The sequence below is a fragment of the Ixodes scapularis genome, unplaced genomic scaffold (assembly GCF_016920785.2).
Source record: "Ixodes scapularis isolate PalLabHiFi unplaced genomic scaffold, ASM1692078v2 PGA_scaffold4__175_contigs__length_147842914, whole genome shotgun sequence".
In the NCBI taxonomy this organism is placed as follows: Eukaryota; Metazoa; Arthropoda; class Arachnida; order Ixodida; family Ixodidae; genus Ixodes; species Ixodes scapularis.
In genome coordinates, this window is record NW_024609879.1 from 12,476,700 (window position 1) to 12,496,673 (window position 19,974).

The window sequence follows — 19,974 nt, forward strand, 5'->3', positions numbered from 1 at the left end:
GATTGGCCCTGTATTTTGTAGCTTTGAATAGAGTACATCGTAGGATGAGACCAAGCATACACTTTCAAAAATGCAATCTAGTCCTGCAAAACGAGCCGCAAGTCTCGGTGCCTGCATATGCAATATTCGAGTTTTCACCACATGTGTGTTTAGGTATCATAATTTACCACGCAAAGTTTCAAGATGAAGTTTCTTTTTTTCATAAGATTAAGAATTATTTTAATAAAAACAATGGGAGTTTCTGCAGTAAAATGAGCGATGAGCGTAACCTGTGGCACCATCTACCGACAGGTGTAGCGAGCAAAAGATAAAATGCGTCATCTGCTAGCTGCGCCTGTCGGGAGAAGGCGCCACAAGTTACACCCAACGCTATGATTTGTTTACCCCTAGGCAGGCAATGCGGTGGAAGCTGCGTTCTCCAGGGACCAGTCTATTATTTGTCACATGATGACGCTCTCGCCAATACCCAGCTTAAGTGATTTGTTTAAAAAAAGCCGTGAAAGCTACACTTTTCCGGTTTTGGCCGATCAGTTATACAACCAGAAGGGCGTAGTATAGGGGTCTAATCATAACGATCAGACGGCTAACGAAGTAAAATTTGTTTTTTAACTTTTTAACTAGTGAAATTAGACGCATCACTCTTATTAAAAACTTCCTGTCCGTCATGAAAAAAACAACATTACATTGGCATTTTTAGAAATACTTTGAACGTGTTGGAAGCGTAGTAGGGCGCTGAAGGTACTACTCGCGCAGCAGGCGCAAGCCTGGGGCCATAATAAGAGACGGAAAAATCGCGCAGGCGTGTTATCGCACTCGCCTTGCTCTAGATTCACAAGTGGAAACTTTAGCGCGCTGCTTGGCTTTTCACGCGCTTTACGTCTTTTCAAATTTACCGATTTTATGGTTTTCGATGACGTTCAGTAATTATCTAATTGAAACCCTTCTTCCTAAAAAGGGTTTCAACTAGATAATTACTGAACGTCATTGAAAACGACTAATTTTACTAATTTGGAAGTTAATTAACAAATTTACCTAAGTAGTTGACAGATCGTTTCGATTATGGTTATGGTGCCTGTAGTAACTAGCGATAGATGGCGCCACGTCTCCCAGCGGTGCCGCGTTTTGAGCACGAGCGCGGAGCGCGCGCAATAAAAGATCATTCGTTCGAATCTCCATGCTGGCTGATGCGTAATGCTTCCTACATGGTGGCAGCGATTTAAGCCAAATTAGTTCCTAGCGGTTCAAAGAAACGAAACAACGCTGGACAGTAGGCCCGGAGAAGGAGGCGACCGCGAAGAACGCCAAAGTGAGCGAACGGCGACCACCATGACAAGCCTACTACCGCCGCCGAAACCGCTAGACATGGCAAGCGAACCTTGGAACGCATGGAAGAAGTGGCTAATGGAATTCGAGCTGTTTGCGGTAGCAACGCACCTGATGGACCAACCTGACAAAGTGCAAGCAGCAACACTTCTCGTCTGCATCGGAGAAGAAGGTAGGCGAATTTACACTACCTTCATATTCGATAACGAAGAAGATAGAGAGAAACTCGAGGTCCTGAAGAATAAGTTCGCGGCGCACATGAAGCCAGCGATCAACCTCACGTACCACGAATTCATCTTTGAAAAAAGAGACCAAAAGGAAGGTGAGAAGTTTGATGAGTGGTTGACGGAACTGAGGGTGCTTGTACGCAACTGCGAGTACGGTGGCGTCGAAGAACGTTTGCTAAGAAGCCGAATAATACTCGGAACTAAACACCGACAGTTGCAGCAGAAACTGATTAACGACAATCCTACCTTTGACAAAGTCCTGGAGATATGCCGAACAAGGGAACGAACTGAAGAACAGTTCAACGAAATCCACGGAAGGGACAAGCGACACGAGGACCCACTGACAGTAAAGGTGCTTAGAAGATCAGACCAAGCCACGTGCCACCGTTGCGGCTTTGTTCATCGCGCGAGCACGTGCCCAGCTACTGGAAAACAGTGCCTTAGTTGTGGCGAGCTAGGCCACTTTGCAAAATGCTGCAAGAGCGAGACCCACACACCAGACAGCCGTCACCGACGCCAGTCGAAAAAAGGACGAAAATTTGATCCCAAAGTACGACAAGTAGAGCGCGAGGAAACGGACGACAGCGATGAAGATTATCTGCTGTGCCATTTAACCGTAGATAAGATAGAGAAAGAAGACCGATGGAGCGAGACAGTCACAATAGAAAAAGATAGCGTACGCTGCAAGCTCGACACCGGGGCTAATTGCTCAGTCATCCCAGAAAGACTGATCCGTCTAATATCAAACAAAAAAGTCCAGAAGTGCGATACCACACTATCATCGTTTTTTGGCCACAAGAAAAAAGCATGTGAAAGAACAACACTGACAGTGTCGAATGGAGGCAGAGCTGTCCAGGAGAAGTTCTTTGTGGTCAAGGAAGAGGTACCGGTGACGTTGGGAGGAGAACTGAGTGAAAAACTTGGAATGATCAAGCGTCTGGCTTCTGTGTCAAGAGAACACGAAGACACAAATGCAGCAGATACAAATCTTTGTGACCCTGCCGGACCATACGCAGACATTTTCAGCGGACTGGGAAAGGTCAAGGGATTTGTGTACAACATGAAGGTGAAACCAGGTTCACAAGGCGTCGTTCGCCCAGCCAGGAAGGTGCCTGTGGCACTGCAAGAAAAGGTCAAGTGCGAACTTCAAAGAATGGAGAACCAGGGAGTTCTGACAAAAGTAAAAGAACCGACAGAATGGGCCAGTTTCATGGTAGTTGTCGCAAAGAAGGACAAAGTTCGTATCTGCATGGACCCAGTTGACTTGAATCGAGCCCTGAGGAGAGAACACTACCCGATGACGACAATGGACGACATTGCCGTTCGAATCGCGGGAGCGAAAGTGTTCTCTGCGCTAGACGCATCCTCAGGATTCTGGCAGATCGAACTTGATGAAGAGAGTTCAAAGTTGTGCACCATGAGTACTCCGTATGGAAGGTACAGGTTTAAGAGAATGCCCTTCGGAATAAGCACAGCACCTGAAGTTTTTCAGCGTGTCATGAACGAAGTACTAGATGGACTCACAGGAACAGCAGTCGTGATGGACGACATATTGGTGTGGGGAAAGACTCGCCAGGAACATGACGAGAATCTGCGACACTTGCTCCAACGCTGCCGTGAAGTGAATCTACGACTTAACCCAAAGAAGATCCAATTCGCGAAGACAGAAGTCCGCTACCTCGGACAAGTGCTAACTGGAGATGGAGTTGCTGTTGACCAAGAGAGAATCAAAGCCATACTGGAGGTCAATGAACCAAAAGATCGCAAGGAACTTCGAACATTTCTCGGAATGATCACCTACTTGTCGAGCTTCATACCACGACTTTCCGAGCGTGCGGCACCACTACGAGAACTGCTGAAAAAAGAGATTTCATGGGTATGGACGGTAGATCAGCAAAGAAGTTTCGAAGACTTGCGAGACGCTTTGACGAAGGCACCAGTGCTGGCTTACTACACTGCAGAAAAGCCGATTACGCTGTCAGTCGACGCAAGCCAATGCGGAGTAGGGGCCGTTATCACCCAAGACGGAAGACCAATAGCGTACTCATCGAGATCTTTGACAGCCGCAGAAATGAAATATGCGCAGATCGAGAAAGAGATGCTGGCCATTGTCCATGGTTGCAGCAAGTTCCACCATTACATATTCGGCCAACCAAACGTAACAGTAGAATCCGACCACAGGCCGTTACAGGCTATTTTCATGAAACCGCTGCATCAGTGCCCGATGAGACTGCAGCGAATGAAGATGGCTCTCCAAAGATACTCATTGGAAGTAAAATTCATACCTGGAAAAGACTTGCAGTTAGCGGACGCACTGTCACGGTTTCCCACGAAGGAAACAATGCAAGAAGAAGAAGAGAAATTTCAAGTCAACTCACTGGAGCACATATCTGTCACACAAGATCGGCTAAATGAAATAAGAGACGCAACTGCAGCCGATGTTAGGATGCGTCTACTGCGCGAGTATGCACAGACGTCATGGCCCGAGCAGAAAGAGCAAGTTCCTCAACTCGGAAGGCCATTCTGGTCCTACAGAGAGGAGATCCACGAGGAAGACGGCCTTGTGCTGCGGTCAAACAAGATAATAATTCCAACGGCCATCAGATCCAAGATTCTCAACTTGCTCCACACGGCACACGCGGGCAAAGACAGAATGAAGAGAAGAACCCGAGAAATTTTGTTCTGGCCCGGAATCAACGCTGACATTGACCGCGAACATGACAAATGCAGCAAATGCGAGAAGTACAAATCAAGAAACGCCAAGATGCCACTCCTCAGCCACGCACTGCCAACGCTTCCTTGGCAGTTGGTCGGGACCGATTTCTTCACTCATGAAGGAAAAGACTACATAATCCTGGTGGATTTTTACTCATTTTATTTTGAGGTAGAAGAAATGAAAAGTACCACAGCTTCCAAAGTCAAAGAGTTCTGCCTTAAGGTATTCGCAACACATGGACTGCCGTTGAAACTTACGAGCGACAATGGCCCACCATTTGGCAGCCGGGAGTTCAAGCAGTTCTTGAAAAACCTGAAGATAGAACAAGTTACATCAAGCCCTTACCACGCTCGATCAAATGGCATGGCTGAACGAGCCGTGAGACAGGCCAAACAACTCTTGCGAAAGAGTGCCAACACTGAAGAGTTTTACCGCTCCCTCCCTGAGTGGCGCAACACTCCACGAGACGATGTCCTCCAATCGCCAGTACAGAGACTGATGAGCCGACACACAAGAACACTGTTACCTGCGCGATCGGAACATTACCTGCCGGCTGTTGTGCCACCCAAGGCTGTCACACGTCGTCTCACAGAAATAAGGCGGCAACAAAAGGCGAGCTACGATAGAAGCTCAAGAACAATGCCAGACATTGACACGGGTTCTACAGTCACCGTCTACAACACCCTGCGGCGCACATGGTCACCTGCCATAGTCGTGGGACATCCAGTGCCGAGGTCCTACGACATTTTAACCCCAGGGGGTCGGGTCCACCGAAGAACCCGTGAACACTTACGAACGGCGACGGATTCTCGGCGAGAGCTGACCTCCACGGGGAAAGACACAGCCTGCACGGAACAGAGTCCCAGTGACTTTAACCAGAGTCAGCCTCACCCGGGAGCGCGGCCGCAAAGAGGAACAAGGAAAAGAAGGCCACCACAACGATACCAACCATGTTGATGGTAACGCTCTAAGCTGACTTTACCAGAGAAAAGAGATGTAGTAACTAGCGATAGATGGCGCCACGTTTCCCAGCGGTGCCGCGTTTTGAGCACGAGCGCGGAGCGCGCGCAATAAAAGATCATTCGTTCGAATCTCCATGCTGGCTGATGCGTAATGCTTCCTACAGTGCCCTACACTATGTCCCCTTGGCCGTCTAAGTCACCTGCACAAAGCGCATACGTGTCGCTTTCAGAGCTTGTTTTAAACAGATCTGTCCGGCTAAAAAAAAAACACCATGTATAAAGAGAAAAAACAAAGATGAATGGTTCTCAAGAACATTCCACAACCATTTTAAACGAAATTTCGGCACGTTTTTACTGCATTCCTTTCAGTTTTACGAAAAATGAAGAAAACAACTTGGCAGATGTATTTCATTCTTTTGCTCAAACCGTTTCAAGGAAAAACTAGTTCTAGGAGAAATGCAGTTATGTTCACGTGCAGTCTAGACCTTTCTGGCACCTGCCGGAACATATTTCGAAATTGTTGCTTGTCCTTTCCTGCCCTATTTTTTTTTTATTTTTTTGCGACAACATGCATAAATTGAGGCGGTGCAGCGTCGTGTCAGGTGATTAACACAACGGATGTTTTTGGCAGGTGATAAACTCTACTATATTGTACCTTTTTGCGGGAACCTTTATTTTTGTTTTTATTTTTACAACTAGTTTTTCGATATTATCGTTATATGTAACTTTCTGAAGGTCACAGAAGACAGAAGTACTCGAATAACGATGCAACCTTACGTCCTCTTTCCTGTACAGCTTGTTCCTAAAAGGAGAGTCGGCGTTTATGTTTTCTATACACATAATCTAATGAAGCACCGCTGAACACTTAATAAAGAGTTTTGTATATGGTTTTCGCCGTCCCGCAACGCTCTCCGCATCCCGCAACGGTACACGGAACTCTACAGTCAACGCCATCAGCGCGCAGGCGGAGTAGCGGGTTCTTGGTTACGGAGGGCTTAGCGGAGGTTAAAACGCGGTTTGCGAAAACTCCCTAGTAGTTTAGCTACATATAGCGCTAGCGGTCCGGACCACATGAGAAATTTTCCGAACTAGCCGTTGCCGTGATCAATCGTGTGCTTTTGTTTGGGAATCCCCACCTAATCATGGAAGTTGTCGGCCGCCATTTTCTCATTGAAATGCTTCAAAAGCTTTTAGTTATTATTTACATCATGGATCCCGCCCTTTCGGGTGCATAAAAAACGTAAAAAATACATGCCGCAAACATTTTAGTTACTTTGAATTTATCCGAAAAACTCTCAATTTCGCGCACACAATGACCAAATAAGAAAACAAAATATACGGTATTTCACAAATAACTTTCATGAAAAGAGAGGGGCAGTGGTTCGGAGGAAGTTGCACTTTACTTTCCTTTAAACTCAAGAACTCCTGTCAAAAGGGGTTCTCCTGTTATCTCGTCATAATTCCTTAGAGACGAAAGGAAACATTCTCCTCTGTTGTGGGTGAGAAATTCCTGCTCTCTTAATTAAAACTCAAAAACTGCATTTTCTGATAAAGTGCTCAATAATAAGGTATATATTATGACTTAGAAAACTGAAACAATATTCATGTCAGCGGACACTTCCGATAAAAGAGCGCTGCGGAGAATTGAACGCGCATGTGGACAATGTGTGTGGAATTTATGTGGCGTTTCATTCTCTAGTAGTTCGATGGATCCCTTAGTCGCTAAGCGTCGGTAACACTTCACCGTCTGACGTTGAAACTAAAATGTGACGCATTTATGCGCGCCAAGAATAAGACAAAAATGTGGGATGTTTCTTCAAGCAAGATATGGTGTAAAACGATAGTAGGGTGAAAAAGTTTGCTTTAGTCTTCGAGCTTTTTCCAACCTATGTGGGCCACGGTTCTTAACTTTTTCTTTCGGCAAGGCATTCCATCGACAAGGGTTTGAACAAAGCAGTTTACATCTCCTTTACCATAGTTTGGACAGCACAGGAACTTGCGATTTTTGTATTCATTTCTCTTCATAAAAAAAGTATGCCGATCAATGTGGAGTACCGCAACTGGTAGTGTTCAGCTTATGTCAGCGGTAACAGTACTTAAAAAACGATAGAATGCGCCCAAACCTTAATTATGTGACACATATTTGGCAAACGCCAAACATTAGTAAATATCTACAATAGTAAAGTTCATCCTGCACATGATTGTGAAGAAGAAGACGACAACGCTGGGGTAGTGGCGTGTCTGACCATTGCGCGTCACGCTCCTCGCGCACTGCCCGGCTCCTATAAAATATTTGTATCTCAATTAGCGGATGCGTCACTGTCATTTACTGCCGGCCGCACATCTGCGTAACAATATTAGAATTAATTAGAGTTCAAGTCCTAGTGGCGATTGAAGATATCCTTCCCCATTAATTTACTGAAGACAGCGGACACATGCCTCTGCCTTCCTCCACAACTCGAATGTCCTTACCAGCGCGTGTCTCGCGCATCGAGTAATCTTCTTTATTTTTTGAGTAACCAATAGGCGTCTGTGTCTGTCCCCATGAACATGCCTTCCTTAGCGAAGGTGCATGGCCGAGCATTAAAAAATACCTGGGTATTTTACGGTAATCAAAACTGAAGGCTCCAATCTACGCGGTGAAGGAGGCTGGACAGCGAAGCTGTGGTATTACCTGCAACGATTGCCCAGTGCGCTATACACCTTTTCAACAACGGCGCAACCATCTTGAATTTCGTTACTTCTGGTATGCGTTAAAACATTCGCTTGGAGTCTCCACGCCAGGAAGTTGTTCACGAAAACTGCGTGATTGTCACACATTCTTGATCGGCATCACCTATATTTTTTCGCGCATTCCTGGCTGAAATGTTTCTTTATTTTTTCGTTCCGTATACCAGATACGAAACCCACGTGACTGAGGACGAAAGAAGACGAGAAACGCCTCTAGACAACTTTTATGCCAAACGTTAACAGGTGGTGCTCCACGCTTTGACGTGCCAGAAAACTTTCGGTTTATAAAAAGTATGAACAAAAGCTACCTTAACACCCCCGCACAAAAAGTAAATAAAACGTTTAACCGCCAATTTTCAGGTGAACGCCAAAACACCGAAGGAGTGCGAGATGTGTTAAAAGTTTTCGAGTAGTTTTTTTGAAAAACAACTAGCCTCCTCCAAGATGTAATATTGTACAGCCGCTCTTTAAAGGTGCTCTTTAAATCTCCAGCTTTATTGTCCCTGCAGCATTTATACTTTTTAGTTCTGGTGACGTAAACAAGCTGAACAGGCTTTAAAGATGGTGTTACCGCAAGTCGCTTGGGACTCAAGCGGCAGTTCGTGTTTGTAAACAGCAAAAGTGTCAATTCACAATGATTGACGAAAGAAAAGTAAAGCACTGTACCAAGTAGTTTTTTTATACGAAATACTTCATACGCCGCCGTTCGCGCGACAGTTTATGCAACCCCCATCTTTACCGAGAAACGCATGCGGTGAAATATACGTGCTTCGCAATGTTAGTGGGGCTAGTTACGTCACTCCAGACGTTGCACTGCCGTTGCCGCGGCAACTCATGCAACCGCAGTCTACCGCTAGCGCATGCGGAGAGCGCGACGTGCTAATCATCTGTCACGTGGTTTTGACACTTCTTTGGTGGCTTTCCTATTGAAATAAGTCTCAAAACCACATTATAAGAGATAAGCGCGTGTGAGTTTTCTGTCGACGCGTAAAAACTAACTCTATCCTGCGACTCATGTGCAATTTCGCTGTGAAAATAAACATGAACACACTGGAAACGCTTTCTAGCGGTAACGTTGCCATTGGACGTGGGCCGACTTTTTTCAAGTCTCTTTTTTTTCAGTGTTTGTTGCATAAGATGCGAGGTTCACTGGTGAAGGTTCTAAATGGGCAGGTTTTAGCCGTACGAGAGCAGTTGTGTCCGGGTGTCGGGTGACCAGCACAACAAAACCCTTCAGGGTTTTTTTTTGAACCACTCGGTTGAGTTGGAATGTGTCATGAGCGCATACTTTATACTACAATGAAAACTCTCGACCAGCACCCTATTAATAAATCCGTCAAAAACTTCCAGTGCCATTCGGTGGAAACGGGTTAATTTCCACTCATTTTCGCCAGAAACTAGCGCAGTTTACCAGTTTTTTGGTGGCAATATTACCGGCCGCCCCTTTCGCTGGATGTTTTACCAGAACCACTTTCGATTACCCGCCGGTGGAATCCTACTGGAAGCCACTCTCGTTTGCCGGACACCGAACTTCACTGGAAGCCGACGCAAGGGGAGCGGCGGAAGGCAAGAAAGCCAAGACGAGAAGGGGGACGGTGTTTGTAATGGTGGCCGCCACTGCAGCGGCATTCTCGTGAGTGCCTGTTTTAGCTCGAGAAGACGCTGCAATCCTGCAAGTGCGTGCAGCGAACTGTTTTGACGATCCAAAAAGGTGGGCAGTTTCACCCGTTTTCATTCGAAACCAGCGTAGTTTACCAGTCTTTGCTAGATCATTTTCCGGAAAACTGATTTCGCTGGAATTCCACCGGCAGCGGGTTTCTAGATTTCGCTAGAATGTCACCGGCAGACACTTTCGTTTACCAGACAACCCAGTTTTGCTAGAAATCTTACCCGAAACAGGTGACTCGCTTCCCTGTTTACCGAACTTCACTCGACGCCGACGCGAGGAGAGGGGGACGCCGAGACGAGCCGGGAACTGGCTGTGTAATTATGGTGCGTACAACAGACCGAGGACGAGTCCCCACGAACCCTGTCTCCCTCGCATTGGATTCATGGGGAAAATGCGAGAGGGTCGTTTTGCTGACTGTTTTAAACAAAATTGGTTTCTTCGTCCGTCAACGAGCAACGGCCGGCCAGAAACGGATGCTCAGTCTCGGCTTCTCGTTCCATGTGTGCGACCTGTATATTCCCGAGCAGCGGGGTGTGGAGGTGAAAAGAAAATATTTTTCAGTGACCTGAAAGTGCCTTCCGTCGACGTCCGAAATAAAAATGAAAACACGGTAAGCCCCGGTGAATTCCGGCTTTACTGGAAGTGAAAAGGTCCCATCATTCAGTAAAATATATTTTTTTACTGGAAATAAAATTCCGGTACAAAAATGGTGACATTCCGGTAAAAAACTCCTGTTGCAATCGGATAAAAATGCCGGTGACATTCCGGTAGTTTTTGGCTTTACCGGAAGTGAAAAGAGCCCCATAAATCAGTAAATGAATAGTTTACTGGAAATGAAATTCCGGTAAAAAGTATTTTTCAATAGGAAGATCATTTGACTTGGGATGGACAGTTGCTGTCCGGGATCTTGTAACGCCGAAGTGTTGAGTAAACACGGCGAAGATGCGGAACTTAAATTGTCGCCCTCTGTTGGTGATAATTTCTGAATGACATTCGGAGCGTGCCACCCACGAGGTCACGAACGCTTCGGCTACACTTGCTGCTGCTGAGTCCGGTAGTGCTTGTGCTACCGGCAATTTTGTAAGGCGGTTTGTAAAAGTAAAAATGTATCGTTGCCCCTGCGAGGTTGGAAGGGGCCCTACAAGATCAAGTTAAACCTTGCCGAAACGGGCAACTGGTGGCAAGAAGCTCGGCTATGGAGGAACGGGATAACGATGTACTTTAGCTAGCTGACATGTCAAGCTTATGCCCATCCAGTCCCGCAGATCTGACTTCAGCCGTGGCCAAACCTAGAGGCTGGTCACCAGGTTCGGCGTCGCCCATACAGCGGGTTGCGGCAGCGAATGAATAGCATCAACAAGTTGTCTTCGTAGCCCAACTTGAGTAAACGGGCGATGTGTTCCTGTTGATGTGTCGCAGAAGATGGTTATGTCTCCAGGGAATTGGACGTCTTGGAGTCGAAGGAATGTACTCACCGTGCGCTGCTGCTGCAACTCTTTGTCGGAAACCTGATGATGAGCCATCTAGGTGACGTAGACGTGTAGAGCTGAAGAAGCGGCATCCATTCTGCTCAGCTTATCAGCAGGGACGTTGAACTTCCGTTGTACAAGCCGAATTTCCGCGGTGAGGTCTGGCAAGTGTGCGAGCTGCCGCGTATCTCGACGCCTGGAAGTGAAACCCGAATTACGGATGGTGTACGTTAGGAGCATAGGGTTTGTCCGGATGACAAAAGGACGACCTTCGACAAAATGTCGAAAGTGTTGGACGGCCAAATACACTGTAACCTTTTGCTGTAGGGCCGCGCGGACAGTCGTGACTGATGCCTCGCTCATGATCGAGATTTGCGGTCAGACGGTGAAGTACGTCGCGATGTTTGTGACGAGTCCCTGCGGTCGGTGTCTCTCACGTTGTGCGTCGCCGAATCAACGTTAGCGACGGAGAGCGCTCTAACCTCCATCACAAATCTGCCAGGCCCGTGATATCTGTCAGTCGAGAGTTATCGCAGTAGCATGGACCCTGTAAACGTTGCAGGGAAGACGCTGCAGAAACATTTCTTGTGGTAGGGTGTCGTCTATTGCTTCTCTCATCAAAAAGTTGGGTCATTCGTTTCAGCAACTTTGAATGACGGCGGTCGCCCAGCACATCCGCTGTAAGTATATTTGTTGCAAGCGGTAGCGGACCGACACCGCGGTTTGCTGCTGGAAATTCGCCTTGATCTGGTCGAACGGAGTCAAGGCCACGGAGTGCGAATGACTGATATTTACTTCGTCGCCTGCTGCCGGTGACAGACCAAGTACGACATGACGATACTTGCGCTCCTGGCTGGTGAGGCCGGCAAGATGTATTTGGGATTCAGCCTGCACAAAGCAGACTCTCTGTTTTCTGCCCCAGTACGGCAAATGTCGAACCGCCACTGCAGAGAACCACCACTGCAGGTATTGAGCTCACCGATGCCGGTATCTTTCCCGGCAGGTGACAGAGATGCGAGGGAAATTCTCAGGTGACTTGACCTGCTCCGTGGAAAAACTATGTAGCGCTCAAGCCGATTCTGCAGAGCAAACTTGTCTTTTATTATCTCTTACTCTGGGACAGCAGGACATTTTATGAAAATAGCTTTACATGCTGCTCCTACAGTACAAAGAGACGGTTTTTTCGCCTGGCCTTTCAATTCTCGTTATCCTTTTTCTGAGCTGAAAAATGTGCCATTAATTATGGATGAGACGGCGGGCTTTTGGCAGTGGTTTGCCTGTAACGTAAGATACGTCTAGTTTTTTGCCCCCCCGAGCCGTCTATGTGACCTCAATATCCCTCACGAGGCTTTGTTAGCCGCTGGGTTATATAGCCGTAGTGACGAGATAGACGGCATAGGAAGTCGAAACTTACTCGCAATATCCTCAGGCGCTCCAAACATTCTCTATCGTAACAGCTGCGCACTTGTATTCAGATGAATGAGGTCGGCAGCAACATATATATGGCTGTTTTCATCTCACGTCAGGCATGATTTTAAGCTCGAATTTTAAATTTTTATAAAGCAAATGTGCTCCGGCACCATTCTTCATACGAAAGACAGCATAAAAGAGAAGCTTGGTGGATTTATTGCTCTCAAGTTATTGACCATTCAATCGGTCGAGGCGAAAACTGACGTTCCTTCAGCCTGTCGAAGATGGCATGTTTGATCACTCGGTATTTTGCTACTAATAAAACCAGTGCACTAGGACTCTTAGGTGACCAATTTTAAAATAGTTTTCATTGTGCCCATTAAAATAAAAAAAAATATAGTCTTTACAATTTAAAAAACCTCTAACTGTGTTCGCATATTTTTGGAGAAGTTTGAACATTTTTACACGTTACTTATTTAAAATATATAAATTAACTTAATATCATAAGATGTCGTAAAGCTACTTATATTTTTTATTATAAAATCAATATTCTATGTAAAACAAAACATTTGCTGCATACGTTTGAATTACCCAATGATCAAAAACTCTTACGAATTCGGGATCGATTTTCTCAAAAACTATTTTTTATTGTAGTATTAGTAAAGGATGCCAAAGTTTTAATAATAAAAATAAATAAAAAGCGCGGTATATTGTTTATGTATTCGAAATTAAAGCTTTAATCTCCTTAAATGTGCGTTGTTAATAAGCCTTCACGTGAATGCTAGCTATTATGGCCCATATCGTGGCATGAGTAGGGTTAATGATTTTATACTAGTATTAACCATCAAATTTAATCATTAATAAAAGAAAAATATACTTATTACGTAAGAGCAATTTTTGATTTGGGGCTGTTACAAAACTGTTCAGAATTTCACATTATGCAAAAAACACAAAAAAATGAAATTCCGCAAATGCTCAACAAACGAAATAACATATCAAAGAGTAAAATTAAATATAACCTTGCAGGAAGCAATGACAATAAAACACAATTATCACACGTAATAGAAGTATTTTAAGTCACGCTTGTAGAAAGTCATAAAACTTAGAATTACTAAATAATTATTTGCACTCTAGGGATCGCCGTTTAAACAATCAAGGTATTGAATTTCATTTACGTGTACGCACATTTAGTCACCAAGCTCTATGTTAAGAACTTATGCAAACTCGGTGCCAAAAAAGTGGAGCAGTATTATTCAGTGTATAAAACACTTCAAATATGGTTACCTAATGTTTCGCGCATGACGAATAAAGACAAAAAAAAAAAAAACTAATATATATATATATATATATATATATATTGGTACAAGTTTAAACGCAGTCAAATTGACGAAGTCGCCGGTTGGCAGAAATTATGACAGGCTGAGCTGATTTTAGGTGAAAAAAAAAACAACATTACGATTTTCCCGCTCAAAATGACGCCGGTAAATCTTCAAGTGAATGGAAAAGCTTGACAGATCCTAGAAACACTAAAAAATTATAGAACTGTGTCGAAATGTTTTCAAAGCTCGCACTGTGGTTTCACCAACAAAAAACGTCCTTTACTGTCCGCGTTCCAGTTACCATGGCTCTAAGTTCGTGTTAAGTTCGTGTTCAGATGCGTTTTTGTTAGAACACACCTGGGACAGAACGCAAACGGTACATTGCACGGGACTGGCGCTTCTCTGCAACACGAAAAGGTGAGTAATGAAATAGTCAGAAACCTAAAAAAGATTAAAAGTAGATTGTTACAATGAAGCACGTTTTCAGATACTAGTTCACAGCAATACAGGGTTAACTCTCCATAGGTCAGAATTCAGGTAATTTACCGTTGAAGAATTTGAACGATGCCGTCTTATGGTGTATTCGCACGACGGAGTTTCTTCCCGAGGAGAAGAGTAAGCGTCGTCGAGTTGTGAGGTCACGTGCTTTACGTCACGGATATTCGCTGATCCCTCGAGCTCGCGGTGTGCTCGCGGGGACCCAAGGAGAATCTGCGACAGGTCTAGAGAATATCCGCCGTTCCGTTGGTATCCGTCGGAGCAACCGGGCCCCCTTTTTTGTCCCCCTGCTTTTGGGGAGAGATAATTATCAATTAGCCCCGAGAAGTTCGCGTGGCGCCCCCTTACGGCAAACCGGGGCGACGACACGGCGAGGAGAGAATTTTTCCCCGACTCGCCCCGTTCGCCTTGTGGAGGCTCTGACGACGCTAGCTGCCGGCGCGCTCATTTCTATTTAATATTTTTTGCCGTGTTTTTCGTAGGAAGTGTACAATTTTATATGTGCCTTTATTGAGGTGCTTTTAGAATGGGTTCTTTAGACAATTGTTCTCTTAGCTTGTCAAAAGCCTCTTGTTCCTTTTTGCTCCAATTTACCCTGTTTGGTGCCCTCTTTCGTGTCAGTTCGGTTAGTGGATGAGAAATCTCAGCGTACTGAGGAACGAAATCCCGATAATAGCCGGTAAGGCCGAGGAATGATCGCACCTCTTTTTTCGTCTCTGGCTGTTTAGCAGCTTGAATCTTCTCCAGTGTCTCGACCTGCGGCCTCAGGAGACCATGACCAACGATGTGTCCGAGGAACTTCACAGAGGGAAAACCAACTTCGCTTTTTGTAGGTCGGATGGTTAAGCCGGCATCCTTAACCCGCCGGAAGAACAACTCGAGCGTCTCCAGGTGTTCCTCCCAGTTCTCTGTGGCAATGAGGACGTCGTCGAAGTAGTGGTAGACCTTTGGGAGACCCTGGACCACTTTTCTCATCAGCCGGGTGAAAATGGCCGGCGCGGTTTTGATACCAAAGGGCATAACACGGAACTGGTACAATCCCAATCTGGAAGAGAAGGCCGTCATCGGTTTTGCTTCCTCATGCATTGGAACCTGCCAGTACCCCTTCGAGAAGTCGAACTTTGAGAAGTACCGGCTTCGTCCTAATTGTGCAAACATCATGTCCACCCTTGGTATTGGTTCGTTGTCGGAGATCAGAGCCCTGTTCAGTTGTCGGAAATCAATGCACAGCCGCATTGACTTGTCTTTTTTCTTTACCACCACAACAGGTGATTGATACGGAGACTCCGATGGCTCAATTATGCCTTGCTGTAGCATTTGCTGGATTTCACTTTCCACAGCTTCTTGTAAAGAGAATGGTATCGGGTACTGGTTCACCTGAACAGGGGTGTCTGTTGTAAGCTTCAATTTGCATTCCACCAAATCGGTCTTTCCTGGAACATCTGAAAGACTCCCCTGGTGTGCCGCCAAGAGGGTAGCAACCTGAGTTCGTTGATCGCTAGTTAATTCCTCGGAAACTTTCACGTCTCGGTAAGTTTCCTTTTGGTGCAGCGTCAGCACAGGTACATCCTCTTCCTCCACTTCCTCGTGTTGGAATGCGGCTGACGCACGTTGGGGTGTCTGATCGGTTAGTGGCCTTTCTTCATACTTCTTCAGCATGTTGATGTGGAACAAGCTGGTTCTGGTCCCTAGGTCGATGACGTAGTCGACGTCGTTTCGTCTTTCTAAGACGGCAAAGGGACCTTTCCAAGTCAAGATAAGTTTGTTAGCGTCAGAGGGAAGGAGTAGAAGAACCTTGTCTCCGACAGAGAGTTGGCGCACTCTTGCCTTTTTGTCATAGTATCTCTTCTGTACGGCCTTCGCTTTCGTGAGATGTTCTTGGGCCATCCGGCATGTTTCCTCTAACCGCTGGCGCAGGTCAATCATGTAGCCATATGAGGTCTTCGTCTCGTCGTCTATACGTTCCCCTGTCCAGAGCTCTTTCAAGATGGCCATGGGTCCTCTGACGTATCTGCCGCACAGTAAGTCGAAGGGCGCAAACCCGAGGCTAGTCTGTGGAAGTTCGCGATACGCGAATAACAAAGGCGCTAAGTACCTGTCCCAGCTTTTAGGGCACTCCTGACACATCCGGCGTATCATTTGCTTCAACGTACCATTAAAGCGTTCTACAAGGCCATTGGCCATAGGATGGTACGGTGTGGTCGGCAGCTGTCTGAACGAGAGCAGACGACTGAACTCCTTCATGAGTCCAGACAGGAACGATCTGCCACGATCGCTAATGATTTCGCGCGGAAACCCCACGCGTGAGAACATTTCGAGGAGAGCTTCGGCTACCTTCTCGGTCTCAATGCTTGGCAGAGCAATGGCGTCAGGGTAACGTGTCGCGAAGTCCACCATGGTGAGGACATAGCGGTTTCCCTTCTCTGAGATTGGTGCTAGTGGGCCCACAATATCGATGGCTACCCACTGAAAAGGTGTAACAATGACTGGCATGTTTCCGAGAGGCACACGGCCTACTAAGTGCTTTGGCACAGTTCGCTGGCAGATGTCACACGACTTTACGAACCGAGTGACATCTCCCTGCACACCCGGCCAGTAAAACTCCTCGAGCACCCGATATGTTGTGCGCTTAATTCCCTGGTGTCCAGAGAGAATCCCCTCGTGCGCCATTTTCAGCACGAAGCTTCGAAGGTTGCTTGGGACGACGAGCTGTTCCATTTGCTTAGCCGATGGTAACCTGTAGTGAGGAAAAAAGAATTCCATTTGTCAACACGAACTTAACATCAGCTGCTCGTGACACCACCTCGCGTCCAACAGCTTCAAAGCAGCCGTTTAGCGAAGGGTCTTCTCTTTGCTTGGTTCGCAGCTCCTCTGGATGAATGTCCACTGGATTGACCGTTGCCACAGGGAGCCGGCCAGCTGCACCCTCAAGCTGCTTGTCCTTCGGATTCATAGCAGCCAAGAAGGAGGGCGTCTTTATACCAGTTGGTTGACTCGTCAGACTACTGTGGCTCTCATTTGAGGTCTCTGATGCAGGCTCTTCTTTCTGGGTTGGATCATACTGCTCTGCTTTCCAGTTGATATCAGGAGTAGAAACATCCCGTACGCCAACAACGTTTCCTAATACGACGTCGTACAGCGGATTTTCCATGCACGTTGCAGTCACTCTGCCCCTGAAATAAGGAGAATCAATGTCCACCTCCGCTTCTGGTAGACACCTGACTGTGCGGTCCAGCAGGTAGAGCATTCGGCTTTTTCCTGTCAGTTTGCCATCAGGAACTAATGACCGCTTTACTATTACGGAGTTACATCCGGAATCCCCGAGAACAGTGACAGGCTGTCCCTCAAGCAGTCCTGTAGCCGTCGGCATATCTTCTGCTTGAACCTCGGACCCCTTTGTCCTTGCCGTTCCCACCGGATATTGCTTCGACAGACAGGCGTCGGAGCCCAAGTCCTCAGGACGATTGCAGTGCATCACTGAGCACGACGCTTTACCGCCAACGTCTGACTTTTTGTTAGGACAAGCCTCGGCTTTATGCCCATTATCGCGGCAATTCCAGCAGAAATTCGCATTTTGTTTAGGTCCTTTTGAGTTGGACCAGCAGTCTGCGGCCCGATGGCCCAGTTTGTTACAGAGGAAGCACTGCGGCTTCCTCTTTTCATCTCGATGGGCGGGAATTCTAGCTAACCCCGAAGGCTTGCTAGAATCTTTTTCTTCTTTATTTTTTCCAAGGTTGGTCAACCCTTGGGCCTCGAGGTAGTGGTCTGTAGCCTCCGCTAGCTTATCGAGGCCCTGGCAGCCCCTTTCCTTTAAAAAGTTCGCGAGCTTCTCATGGCATTGTTTCAGGAACTGTTCGGACACTATTTTATCTCGAAGTGCGTCGTAAGTGTGTTCCGTTTTTGCCATCTTTTGCCAGTGGTCAAAATACCCTAAAAGGCGGCCGGAAAATTGCCTACCCGTCTCCGCGTCCTCCGGTCTCGCGCTCCGAAACTTAGTGTGGTACCCTTCCTCGGTGTACCGAAAACGTTGAAGGAGTGTCTGCTTCAACTTATTATAGTCCATGGCGTCGTCAGGAGCCATGCGTCCGACCACACTTAGCGCCTCTCCTGTCAGGCATAGGCTGAGGGACAAGGCCCATTTATCCGGGGGCCACTCCTGACTAGTTGCCACCCGCTCAAATCTTTGGATATACGCATCAAGTTCGTCGCGCCTCTCGTTAAATGCCGGTATTAGCTTGTGCGGGCTCCGATGTCCATGTACAGCACCAGTTGACGTACCCTCGCCAGCCGCATCTGGAACTACCGCTCCTACGATCCCCTGTTGCTCCTGTAAGCGTAACTTCAGCTCTAGTACTGCGCGTTCTGCATCTAATCGAGCGCGAGCATTGGCTTCCGATTCTTTGACAGCCTCGCGCTCTGCCACACGCTGATCTCGATCGCGAGCACGTTCATCGTCCATCCATTGTTTTAGTTCTGGCCCCGAAAGCCCCAACTCTTTGCCAACCTTCATTAACTTCTCGAGATCCATTCTCGGTCGTCACACACACACCAGCGAGGTGAAGCTCTTTAGAGTGGAAAACAAGAGTAAAGTCCTGTCGCGGACGCCAGATATGTGGTGGACTAGTTCACGCTCGCAGGTGTGTGACACAGTGAGACGGAACACGAAGACAATGTGGTTCGATACGATAAATATGATTAAAGATTTAAGACATTATATACAGATTATTACAAAAACCGCACAAACGAATGTCACTGACAGTATGAAATAAGAGTGTTACAGGCCTTGCCGGGGAGCGATGCGACAGTGTTCGAAGCCTGGTGAGCGTTGCAGCGATGGCTTGGTTGGATGTCTCAACCCGTCTGTTGACGTGTGGCTAGGAGGCGGCGTCTTCGTAGTCGGGTCTTGCGTGTAGCTGCAAGACTCCGTCGACCTGTCCACGGACGACCTTGCGTAAAGTTGCAAGGCACAGCCCGCCGGCCTGATGCTGTCCCGTCGAGTTCCACACTTCTTCTTCGACCTGCTTCTTTTTTTTTCTCCCTCAGTGAAGGCTTTCTTTCTTGCCCGTGGAAATCACCACGCTCACCCCAAATCACCACAATGACCTATAGCTGCAGGCGAAATTTCAACCAACATTTTAAGCATGTGATTGTGAATGGGGCCAGCTGAACATGGAAAACACACAGAGAAAAAATATAACATTCGCACCGCTGGACTAGCAACATTTAATGATGCCTCTTTTTCCTTTTCTGCTAATCCTTGATTCCGGTTTTCTTTTTCTTTACACTTAGATTTTTTAATTCTCTACTCTTGATTTACGTTTTCTTTTTCTTTAGACTTAATTCGAAATATCTCTTCCTTAAACGCATTGTCCTTTCTGCCTTCGGAATGTTCTCATCCCTTTTCTTCTGTCTCCCTTAAACGGTCTTCCTCTTCCTTTACCTTTGCCTGGACCTCATGTCACTCCGCAGGAAAATCTTCTCGGAGTTGTGTAGTGCAACGGAAGGGGCACTGACGCAGTCCTCGCCTTTTTCTTCAATGGCTAGGGCTTCCAGTAGTTCACGGGCGAGTTGATTTTTATGTCGCCCCACGATGCTTACGTTGCACAGGGTTGCCCCGCATTGGCATGCGCGACAATGGGCTGCAAGGTGTC

The 19,974-nt window shown here is 46.7% G+C and overlaps 1 protein-coding gene across 1 annotated transcript; it reads right to left on the minus strand.

Moving 5' to 3' along the window:
- Positions 1-5,696: 5,696 nt before the first annotated feature.
- LOC120839981 lies at positions 5,697-18,230 on the minus strand. Its single transcript, XM_042293384.1, has 4 exons — positions 17,179-18,230; positions 15,633-17,060; positions 5,884-6,030; positions 5,697-5,724 (listed from the first exon to the last, which is right to left on the minus strand). Exons 1-4 carry the CDS (start codon positions 18,228-18,230, stop codon positions 5,697-5,699), a joined length of 2,655 nt encoding a protein of 884 aa, XP_042149318.1.
- Between the last annotated feature and the right edge of the window lie 1,744 nt (positions 18,231-19,974).

Bases quoted from the DNA above. Each gene is read 5' to 3' on its own strand.
- LOC120839981 (XM_042293384.1), bottom strand. From the start codon at position 18,230: ATGGCAAAAACGGAACACACTTACGACGCACTTCGAGATAAAATAGTG. The intron at 17,061-17,178 runs GCAAAGAGAAGA...TCCTCACTACAG, and splicing joins CCAGAGGAGCTGCGAACCAA to GTTACCATCGGCTAAGCAAA. The intron at 5,725-5,883 runs GTACAATATAGT...ATGTTCCGGCAG, and splicing joins ATAAAGGTTCCCGCAAAAAG to GTGCCAGAAAGGTCTAGACT.